This window comes from Meleagris gallopavo, chromosome 13 (assembly GCF_000146605.3).
Source record: "Meleagris gallopavo isolate NT-WF06-2002-E0010 breed Aviagen turkey brand Nicholas breeding stock chromosome 13, Turkey_5.1, whole genome shotgun sequence".
NCBI classification, from domain to species: domain Eukaryota; kingdom Metazoa; phylum Chordata; class Aves; order Galliformes; family Phasianidae; genus Meleagris; species Meleagris gallopavo.
In genome coordinates, this window is record NC_015023.2 from 15,233,770 (window position 1) to 15,244,360 (window position 10,591).

Consider the following 10,591-nt stretch of genomic DNA (forward strand, 5'->3'; position numbering starts at 1 on the left):
CCTCTGCTCCCTGTATCTGTGCTCGTCTTCATAGGTTCAGCAATCACCCGTGGTGGGGCAGAACAGGGTGTGATGGCAGCCACCTCTGCCAGATGAGCAAGCAAGGGAAAAGTAAAGTCAGAAGGGAAAAGGAGGGTTGAGATAATACTGAAGGTGGGGGAAGGGTACTGCTAAATAACCCCGTTGACTTCAAGAAGACAAGTCAGAAAAGGGCTAGTGCTGTCCTTTTTTGTGTTGTGACAATGGGGAGTGGCAGGAGAGGAGGAGCTGAAAATGTTCGAGTGGGGGTAATTAAATTGCAGTCTGTGGTCTATCTGTTGGTACTATTTGGTTGCAACGCAACCAATCCAGAGAAAGCATGTTCTTGAGACATCAGGTTCCTCTTTCAAACCAGAAAAGTTTTTGTAGTTGAAGGATACGCACCTTAGAAACTTTGTCCTAGATTCAAGTACATTTAATAAAAAGCCAGTCCTGCCATTACCTGAGCAGTTAATAAAATCTATTGCCATATGATGGATTTTTCTGCAGGTTAGAATTGATCTGTCTTCATTATGATTTGTGAGATTGAGGGGAAAACATAAAATATAATCTGTATTTCTGCTGTGTTCTTCTTCTGAGGCTTAGAAGTAACTAAAACTGCAGTGGTCATTTTTTTTTTATTTATTGAAAATAAAGCACACCTTATTAACATTTTAATAAAGAGAACATCTTTGCAGCAGTGCTCAGAGTTGCTCTTATTCCTCTCTGCAATTCAATTCTCTAAAAGGGAAAATACTGTTGAGATCTGCAAGGTGTGATTTGTTAGACTGAAACTAAACACAGAAATACACCAAAGCAAAATGCTTTCTAAAGGTGCTGTGTTTGTGAGAGGTGCTTGCCCAATGTGTGTGATGCAAAATGGGGATGCTTTGTGAAGAAATCATCCTTGTAAAGCCATTGGTTCTGGTCATCAGACTCTATCCAATGCTTTAGTGATGATGCTGCTGATCTATTTGGGAAGTTGGCTGGCTCTCAAGGCAGAGTCTCTTCTCAAAGGCTGTTTCACAGTGAAAATATGCTCAGTGCAGCCGAGTGCATGAATGAAAAAGCCTCTGGTACGTTCTAGTCTGGCAAAATGCAGCACAAAACTCAACTTACTCTGTCCTTTCTGCTGTCCCAGGTAAGAAATGTGGGGGTTTTTTTGTTCCTCTTCTTTCTCTTATGCATTTGGATTTGAAAGTATTTGTAATTCACGTCTGATTTGTGTAATTATATATTGCTTGAATTACTGTTGAAAGATGCAAGATCTCTGCTACAAGCCAGTTGCTAGGAATATAGTATCTCATAGTTGCCTGATTTACAATTACAAGAAATTTGCTGTATGATATACAGCATTTTTTTGTTTCCTTTCAGGGAGGGGAGGGGGGGGGGAATCTTTCAAGTGTCTCGGTAGCAGCTGCAGCAGCAATATTTTCTGTCATATCAAATGCTGCAACTTTGATTTGCCTCTTTCCTCTGTGGCTTTTGCCGGGTAGTAGGCAGATAGGCTGTTATAGGCAGCCCACTTTATTTATTGCTTTTTAAAAACGGGAGGAGAGAATGCAGAGGAAAAATAAAATCAGACCTTGCAAAAGGCTCCCTTCCCGTACTCTCTCCTGATAGATGTGTATTACTGTTAATGATTTACTCTGTAGCCTTTCTCTTATTAAATGTAATAGATCCCCCTCTGCCAGAAAGCAGAGGAAAAAACACCCAGCCTTAAAAACACAGAGCTGCTAAAGCCCCGCTGCTGCTGTCTGTCAAAGCAAAGGGTCTCGTAGGGCTTTGACTTCTCAACACCTTCTGGTTGCTCTTTTCCTCTTGCTGCTGTTTCAGGGCTTACTTTTTGGAAGCTCTGGGGAGGTTTGCGAATCCTTTGTTGTCCAGCATAAATGCCTCTTTCTTTCTTTTGTCTTAGGAGCTTTGTAAACTCTTGCATTTAGTGATGGTGGCACTGGCACCCTGTGCTGTGAGTGGAGATAAAAGTTAATTCCTTTTTGACTGGTGATCCAGTGTTTTTTTTTAACCCTTAGGGATTTGGTAGATTTTAGTGTCAAAGTAGTGCTGGGATTCCTGAGTCTGTGCACTCGTGCTTGTGCAACTGCAATCTCCAGAAAGAATTTAGTTTGCTTTTCCAAAATAGAAGAAAAATGAGAGAATGGTGAATATTGGGAGAGCTCTGCTGCTGAGAGGAGGCAGTAGGGGTGCTTGTGTAAGTGAGCAGCAGTCATATGAACTATAACATACAAACAGTGGGTCCGGGTGGGCATATTTGGGTCCTGGTTGAGCCTGATTTGGAGGAAAGGCACTGGTGGGTGGTTGAAGCTGCAAGACAGTGAGGCACTCCGTGATCTGAGCTCATGTAAGCAAGCACAGAGGCATTTGGGTGGGTTCAGGGTTACAGTCCTGCTTCAGTGAGTGCAATAAATGAAAGCAACTGCTTTTGGGCCATAGGCACGGTGCCTGAATGTACTGGAGAAGGATGAGTTTGAGGTCCCAGAGCAGCATGAGCAGGGAATGTATGTGGAGCAAGGCCTCCCCAGCAGCTGGGGCTGGGGCTGTGTGTGTACGTAAGGGGGATCCCAGCATGCAAGATACTGCTCAGGGAAGGCTGAGAGCCTCTGGGATGAGCTAGGGGTGTGCAAAAGGCTTCTGTAGAGAAGTTGTTAAAGTGGGCTGACATCCAGGCTGGGCAGACAACAGGGCTGGCAGGGCTGCCCATGGGAGGCAATATGTTTAGGGAGAGGGGGCACCTGGTGGTGAGGTAAGCAGGACGTACACCAAGCTGACCTTGGGCTTGAGACCTGCTTGATGAACTGCAGTTTGGTTGGTGTTCTCTGTGACTTGTCTTTTCTTGTTCTTATTTTTCTTTTCCTTTCAGTTTTCTTCAGCATACTACTGAATTGATAATCAGCTTGAGTTTGGATTTTTTTTTTTTAAGGTCCCTTGTAGGAAAATGTTTATGATAGAGGGGGGGGGACAGACTTCTAAGATCTAGTAAACCACATAGCCTGTGTTTTATTTTTTATTTTTAGTTTTAATACCAGTAATCACTTAAAATTTGACAAAGTGCAGAACCCTGGATTCTGGTAACAGCTTAACTCTGCACTCCATTGATAACTTTTAGCAGTATTTCAGAGTTGCTATTCTTGCCAGGCTGAGGCAAGTTTGAGTACCCGCAGGGCTCAGCTTGTGGAGCTTTAGCATTGCTCTGTATTTACGTGTTTAAATCACACCCCACTTTATTAGCATGTGCAGATTCATTTAGCAATGCCTAGACCTGGTGATTTAACACAGTTCCAAGTTCACTTTATGGATTGTGTCTAAAAGTAAATGAGTTAAGGAATGAATTAGTTGCAGTAAGCAAGTGTACATAAATCTGTCCTCAGGACTGAGGATGCTGAGTGTTGACAGGTTACAGTATGAAGTGAAAATGATGACATTCTAGATAAAGAAAAAGGGAATTACTGAAACGCTGCTCAGCTTTTCTCTTTGACACACCACATGCACAACTTTCATGTGACAGGAAAAGTAAATAGAAGAATGTGAGAAACAACATACTAAACAAATGCAGCCATCTGGCTGTATAGTAGTTGTAACACATTTTGGGATTTCTCATAAGTTTTCTTTTTTTTTTTTTCCCTCCCTCAGTAGTAGCAATAATGATTGCTGTAATACAGTGCTAGTGGAACAAGAAAAGCTCAATTTTGATAAAATGATTTCTAAGCAATAGCAATCTAGAAATGCAATACTTCCTGTGGAAGCGGAGGATAGGAAGAACTTCATCTCTGAGTAATGGTAACAAAGTTTACAGTGTACAAAAAAGTCTCAGAGATATCTGGTGAGATTTTGAGAGCATGAACTGAAAGTAATGGAGCATGAACTGAAAGTAATGGAATGTTTATGTGTTTCTGTTCTTCTGATATATATTTTTTTAAAATTGAAGGATGTAAAACTTGTAACTTCTGGTCTGTGTGTTTTTAATCTGCATTTAATTCAGCTATATTTGTTACATCTAGAAAACTCGTCTTTCAAAGCCATGAAAGGATAAAGATATTAATGGGGCATCAGTTTTTCACACGCACATGCTTAATGGGATGCATTGTCGATTAAAAATTGTATTAAACAGGTAGTTGATAAATATCTTTATTTATCAGAGGCTTAGCCAGCACTATTACTAACAGTTTATCAGCATTCACCAAGAGGAAAACTGAACATTAACTGAAGTAGTGGTGTAAGATGTGTGTCACACCTTTAATTCATGATCACCTGTAAAACTACAAAGCATATCTATAATATGCAGCTTTATTGATCTGAAGTTGACAATCAGAAAGATTGTGCATTTCTCTATAAAACGTACAGTTAGCAGTAAATACCTACAGATTTGTGAATCTGTTGAATCAGGTTTGTTTTCTGTGTTTCCCAATTTCCCAAGGAATATTTCCTAAGGCCCATATAGAATGTTTTTATTTTTCTAAAATGAGAGTTGTTCCGAGGTTTGTATGTTTTGTGTTTTACGCAGGCAGATGAATTCAACACAACATTTTTGAATGAAGCTTGGACGAGGGGAAGAAAAGCTATTTTTGATGGCCTTAACTGTAACTGTGATGTTCTGCTGGGTTGTAATTAAGTGAATTGGGTAAAATGTGTACATTTTACAAGCTTGTCTTTATAGTGAATGGAGAAGATTAGTCCTAAAACTGTCCACAAATGCATAGATCATATTGCTGCATTCTTAAGCTTTCATTTTTTCAAATTTCTCCAGAAGAGGGCTCCATGCACAGCCTGAAAGCTGACGCAAAGGTACTGAAAGCAAGAGGAATTTATCAGCTTCATGAAAAAAAGAAAATTCTTGCTCACAATGTCTGTAGGAATAACACTAATGATTATGCTGAAATTCAGACCAAATGTTTCCCTGTTGTACCTTATTGGTACTTACTTTAAGATTACTTATGATTTCAGAATTCCAGAGGAAAAACATCCTGTTTCTATTGTGCTGTATCTGAGTTTTTAGAAGGATGATTTTAGAAGCATTAGTGAAATTCCATTGCCAATTGTTATATAAAATTCTTCGGTATTGTCGAGCATTCTGTGAACAGGCCATCTTTTATTAGGTTGTGTAGTCAAAGATTTTCCTCTGAAGTATCTTATCCAAAAGATGATGTCTCCCAAAACACAGAACCAGCAGTCATGCTCTACCATTTGTCAGATGGTGCCTTGGGGGGAAGGCTGGCCCCTTGTGAATTAGTCTGATGATGGGCAACAGCCCTAACTATTTAAGGCTGTTCTTACCCGGATCTGACCAGACTCCTTACTACCAAACAAGGGGGATGTGCTATGGAGGATGAGTGAAACTGTTCATGAAATTCTGTGAGTTATGGCATTACAGTTAAACCCACATTTCTATGTACTACTTGAGACGCTATTCAGACAATATATTTTGTTTCTGATAATCAAAAATAGAAAAAATGTTATTCTGTTGTATGCAATGTGTGCCCTAATCCATTGAAGGGTGTTGACTTGATCTTTAGTTATTTGTCAACGAAGAAATGAGCATTTCTAAAAGGTATCTCAATAGTCTAGTGCAAGAGGAGATATTAAATCTATGTAGATAGCAACTGTGGTGAGTATTCAAGAAGATATTAAGTTCTGTCTTTCATTTTCTTCCTGTTAGTGACTAGATAAGTAGGCTTTTAACATTTTATTAATATGTAGAGACAAGCTAGAAAGCAGAGTTATTAATGTCATACTCTTTCTGCATTACTGCGTGGAGGAACATCTCTTGCCTTTAGCTGCTGGGATGTACTTGCATGCTGTGTGAAAGTTGTGGACTCAGACATCAGAGTCCCTAAGCCAGCATAAAACTTTTGGGAAGGAGAAGAGCTTTATCTGGGACTTGAAACAGAAATATGAAGTTAGTGAGCGGTGGTGGGGCTTCAATCATTTCATGGAAATCCCTTCTTCCTTCCCTCTTTGACAGATACCAGCACCAAATCCACTTTTCTGGTGTATCACTAGTATTATAACCAATGTGGAGACAAAAAGACAGTCTACCATGTATGCTGGGGAGGAGATAGAGAGAAAGGAGGATAGACCATCCTCAGAAGACTAAGTGGGTCATACATAGTACTTGGTAACTCTGGGTGATACCAGATTTCTTGGTCACAGTTGTATGGTTACACTCTGCCCTGCCCTGATCACGAGATGAATGGCACTGTTCTCCTAACGGGGGACTGCTTTTCTGTTACTATGTGTGTCCTGCAGCTAGTAGATACAAACCAGTAGGATATTAAAAACCAAAGAGGAGTGGAAAAATAAGATTTGCTTTATTAACCGCTGTTTCATTATTCAAAGGTCTTGGAAATTTGCCTCCTGCTTGTTTCATTGTGGACTTGTGATGTGAAATGTATTCTCTATCAGGTGGAAAAATCGGATTCTTTAAAATCCTTACTGTTTTCTATGTAGGGCAGTCATTCCAGTGCTAACTTATTCAATATTCTACTATGTTTTGCATCATTAATTTTCCTTGCTTGAAAGAAAAAAAGGGGGGAATTTAAGATTTGGTTTGATGGAGCTGGTTGGAACAGACTAAAATAAGTATGTGCTATTAAGAGTGGGGAGGAGTGAATCTTTTCAGCACAGAGCAGTCTATCAGTATCTTTAACCACTTGGAAAAGCTGATTAAAGTTTTTAAATAACTACTGATATCTGTGAACATCCATGTATGGATGTCTATTTTGATATCTGTAAGGTGTACTGTTTTTTAGGGAGCTGAACATCCACTTTCAAGCTTTTAAAGAGTCTCAAATTTCAGTACTCATATGCAGCTCTCTGGAATTCACAGATTTCTAGAAAAGCTAACGTTTAATTTCCTGTTGGTAGTAAAAGTATATATTTCCAAAAGCTAATGTCTGTGAGTAGTCAGGGTAGATGAACTTTGTGTGTAGGAAGGACTTAAAATGCTGAAAACCACAGGTTCTAGGCCATTAAGCTGTCACAGCACTTTTAATATGGCTGTATGCAAAGAAATACTTACAAAGATGGAGCAAATTACAGGTTTATATCTTCAGCTTAGGATATAAGATATGCCCACTTACAAATATTTATATTATACTTGTGAGATTTTTTCAGCTATTATTATTTGTGTCCTGAAAACTACTGTTGAAGGTTAGCCCTTGTTTCTCCTCTTGAGTTTTGTAGTGAGTGCTCCTTATCTGCTCCAATGCAAAGTCAGCAAGCTTAGCTGGAAACGCAGGTGGAGGAGTATTGATGCTGTGCATTAATGGCAGTCTGCCACATGGACTGAAAGAACAAATATCCGTGGCACAGATAGAGGGAGGATGAATAACTTCAGTTTCAGTTCAATCCACAAAATCGTTGTTAGCATGTTGAGATTTGTTTCAATCACTATGGAGGAAAAGATATTTTAGAGCATACTTAACACACTGATAATTGGCTCATCTGCTTTATAGTCAATCAATTTCTTTACATTATCTTGGCATAACTTGGAATTGTAAGAAGAGTTTTTAAGTAAGGTCTCTCTGAGCAGAGTCAAATGTAGGGGATTTTGAACCCATTTTGAATTGAATAAATGCTGGTGGCTTTCCCTGTAGCCTCTATAAAAAGGAAGAAATGAACTGCTATAAATTAATTTTCTTTATTTAAGATGGTCTTTAAAATGTAATAGGCGCACTTCAACTTTGAGTCAATTATTGGTACCTCTTGAGGAACAGAGGAAGTCCTGGGAGCAGTGTTCCAAAAATCTTGAATTATTCCCTAGATAAACTCGCAGGCTTTGAGTTCTTCTTCTTCCAAATAAGGTATTGGACATTTCTCTAGAGACAGTCCTATGTTTTCCCTGGGGAACTACCTTTTATCAAGCAACAAACAGCTATATCAGAATGTGAGAGCTGAACAGAATACTCCTCTACAGTTGACAAAGCAGGAAATCTAGAGCATCTGGTACTTTGCTCTCTAAGTGAAAGGAAACAGAATTAGCCATTAGAATTGGATGGGTATTTCCCTCCCCATTAAATCCATTGTTTCTGAGCTTTGTCAGAGGAAGCTGAGCAACTCCAACCATGCTATGTGGCAGGAATGGCTATCAGCTCCAGGTTTGTGTCGTTCTGTAGCTAGATAACTGGCCAAATTAAAAGATGTTCAGCTTGACCTTCTGCCAAGATATGATAACTAGTTTTGCATGTGCCAGGAAGTCCTGGATATTATCTGTCATTCTTATCCAGGTGAAATGCAGAATGAAAAACCTGTGAGTATAGAAAAATGAGAATGAAATTAAAATAGAACTATACATAAAACTCAGTTTCTGGGTATTTATATTAGTCTACTATTTGAAGATGGTATTTGGTGTCAGGCTAAGTGGTTTTATTCTTTTTGAAAATGTCTGGTTGTCATAATTCATGATCTGATTGAACTAACCAGACTATGAACTCCATTAATCTTGGCTTATGAATATCGATAATCCTGTTAATTTACTAATACAAAACTCTGATCTGAATACCAAAGCAGTTAGAACACACTCAATCACCATAATACCACTGCAGGAGATATTATTCAGTGGGACAAAGACATAAGATGGCCCTTAAAGCCCAGCAGTAATGGGATGTACACCTTTATACACCCATGTACACTGCTGTACTGAAATAGATTAGGGTCTGACATTTGCTTCTATTTACAGAATCATTATTTTCTTCTGATCTTTTAAATTAAAAGATGTCACTTAGAAAAGATGATGCGGAATGCAGTCTCCAGTTTTAAATGTCATTAGTAGTAGTTCCTAATTGTTGTATCTATGAAGTTTGGTTATCGCTACAGAAATGCATCGTTCTGTGCCTTGGGAATACTGATTACTGCAATCTGGCAAACAGCTTTTTAGATGATGATTTCAGACACAACATGCTACTGGAAAATAAGGTTTCTGGGTATAAAGCATGGAATACTGCACCGTGTGGGAATTATTTCTCTTGCACATCACTTCACTTCAGCGTTGAGTTTGCAATGGCAGATTACCTCTGTGCACACTAACACAGGAACAGGTCTTTGGCAGGCATGGATTGATTGCATTGCCCTGCTTTGTGTCATCCAGGTGAAGGATGGTTAGTATTGATACCATGTGCATTTCTACTGTCTTTGTATTGGAAGCTTACATGGCTCCTATTACTGTTATATCTGAGCACCCTGCAAATAGTAATGAATTTATCCTTGCTTCCCTAAAATAAATGTTGAGTTATGACAGGAACATTATTCTGAAATGGGAGACATCCTCCAACATCTGCCTGTTCCAATGACTTTAGTTCTATTATCTTAGTTGAGTAATGATGCAGGCTGCTGTCATTTTTGCTGCTGGTGTTGATACAGAAGTGACAGTTCATTGTGCTACCAAAAGATTAATTCTGATTGGAGGGAGCCTGGAATAAATTCAGTCTGTAGGCCAATCAGCAACTGGTGTTCATGATATTATTTTAATAACCCTGCTCAACTCTCAAGAATATAATTAGTTATGATTTGCCAAACAACTGTCTATCTCTATACAGCATATATTTTTGCATACAGAGGAACTATAAAAAGAAAGTGTTTAGCTAACCATAACTGCACAGAGTTGTCCTAAGTGTGACGAAAATATGTAAGCTCTAGTGATAAGTACATGATGGCTGCTGGCAAAACCCTCCATTGAAACAGGAGGGGGATGGGGCCAGCAGTGAGTTTGGGTAGATGACAGACGATATACATACAGCTGTGCTTCTAATGCTTGGGTACAGGAGAAGTGTCAGATATTTCCACCCCTATGTGAGACATAGTCTCAAAGGAGGAGTATTCTCCACCTCAGCCGTGTCTGTTCCAATCTGATATGATATCAACGTGATATCACTGTGATATCATGGGAACACTGTCTTTCCTTCCTTCCGCATACTGGAGTGGCAGAGCTGCCAGAAGCCTATGTTTCTCTTGTAGACGATGAGCTGCCTGGTCATGGCTGTTCCAATTCTATGCCTACCTGCTAGAAGCACGATGTTGCTGTCCTAAAGTCTCACTGGGTTTTTTTGGATCAAGGGGAGACACTATTTCTTGCAAGCCCAAAATATGAGAAACTGTAGACTTGTTTGGACTATTAAAAGCTGTTCTCTGACTGTGGAACAACCACCTCCTCTTGTTTGATAACGTTCCTCTGAAATAAGGATGCAATCTTTTCACATTTGCTTCTGAAGAATGTAATTTTCAGAGCATTTGTTCTTTCGTAAGCACACAAAGCAGAGAACCTGTTTCTTATTTACTGTGTGTGGGAACTAAACATTGATTATGGGTGGCTGAAGGAATATGGCTCAAATAGAAACAGACTTGGTTGTCTGCCAGAACTCAAACTTGAACAAAGCTGCTTTTCAAACTTGTTCTTGACTTCTGTTTTTTGTATGAGAAAGAAAAAAGTGATCATGCACAGCATGAGCAGTTCTCACTGCCTTACCTCCAGGCTGGCTGGAAGCACCAGCACACCTGTAATTTCCTTCTTTGATTACTTTTCTCTGTTCCACTTTGTCTGCTCAAAAAAAAAAAAAAATAA

The 10,591-nt window shown here is 39.3% G+C and overlaps 1 protein-coding gene across 2 annotated transcripts in view; it reads left to right on the plus strand.

Annotated features, from left to right (window-relative positions):
- The first annotated feature begins 1,006 nt into the window (after positions 1 to 1,006).
- Positions 1,007 to 10,591, plus strand: part of CDH13 (cadherin 13) — a 431,656-nt gene continuing 422,071 nt past the window's right edge. The window contains exon 1 of one of the 2 annotated variants that reach the window (XM_010718092.3): positions 1,007 to 1,159. In XM_010718092.3, coding sequence (XP_010716394.1) covers positions 1,115 to 1,159 — 45 coding nt within the window. In that variant the 5' untranslated portion in view covers positions 1,007 to 1,114. The remainder of the gene's footprint in view (positions 1,160 to 10,591) is intronic. The other variant, XM_010718093.3, reaches the window with a different exon arrangement.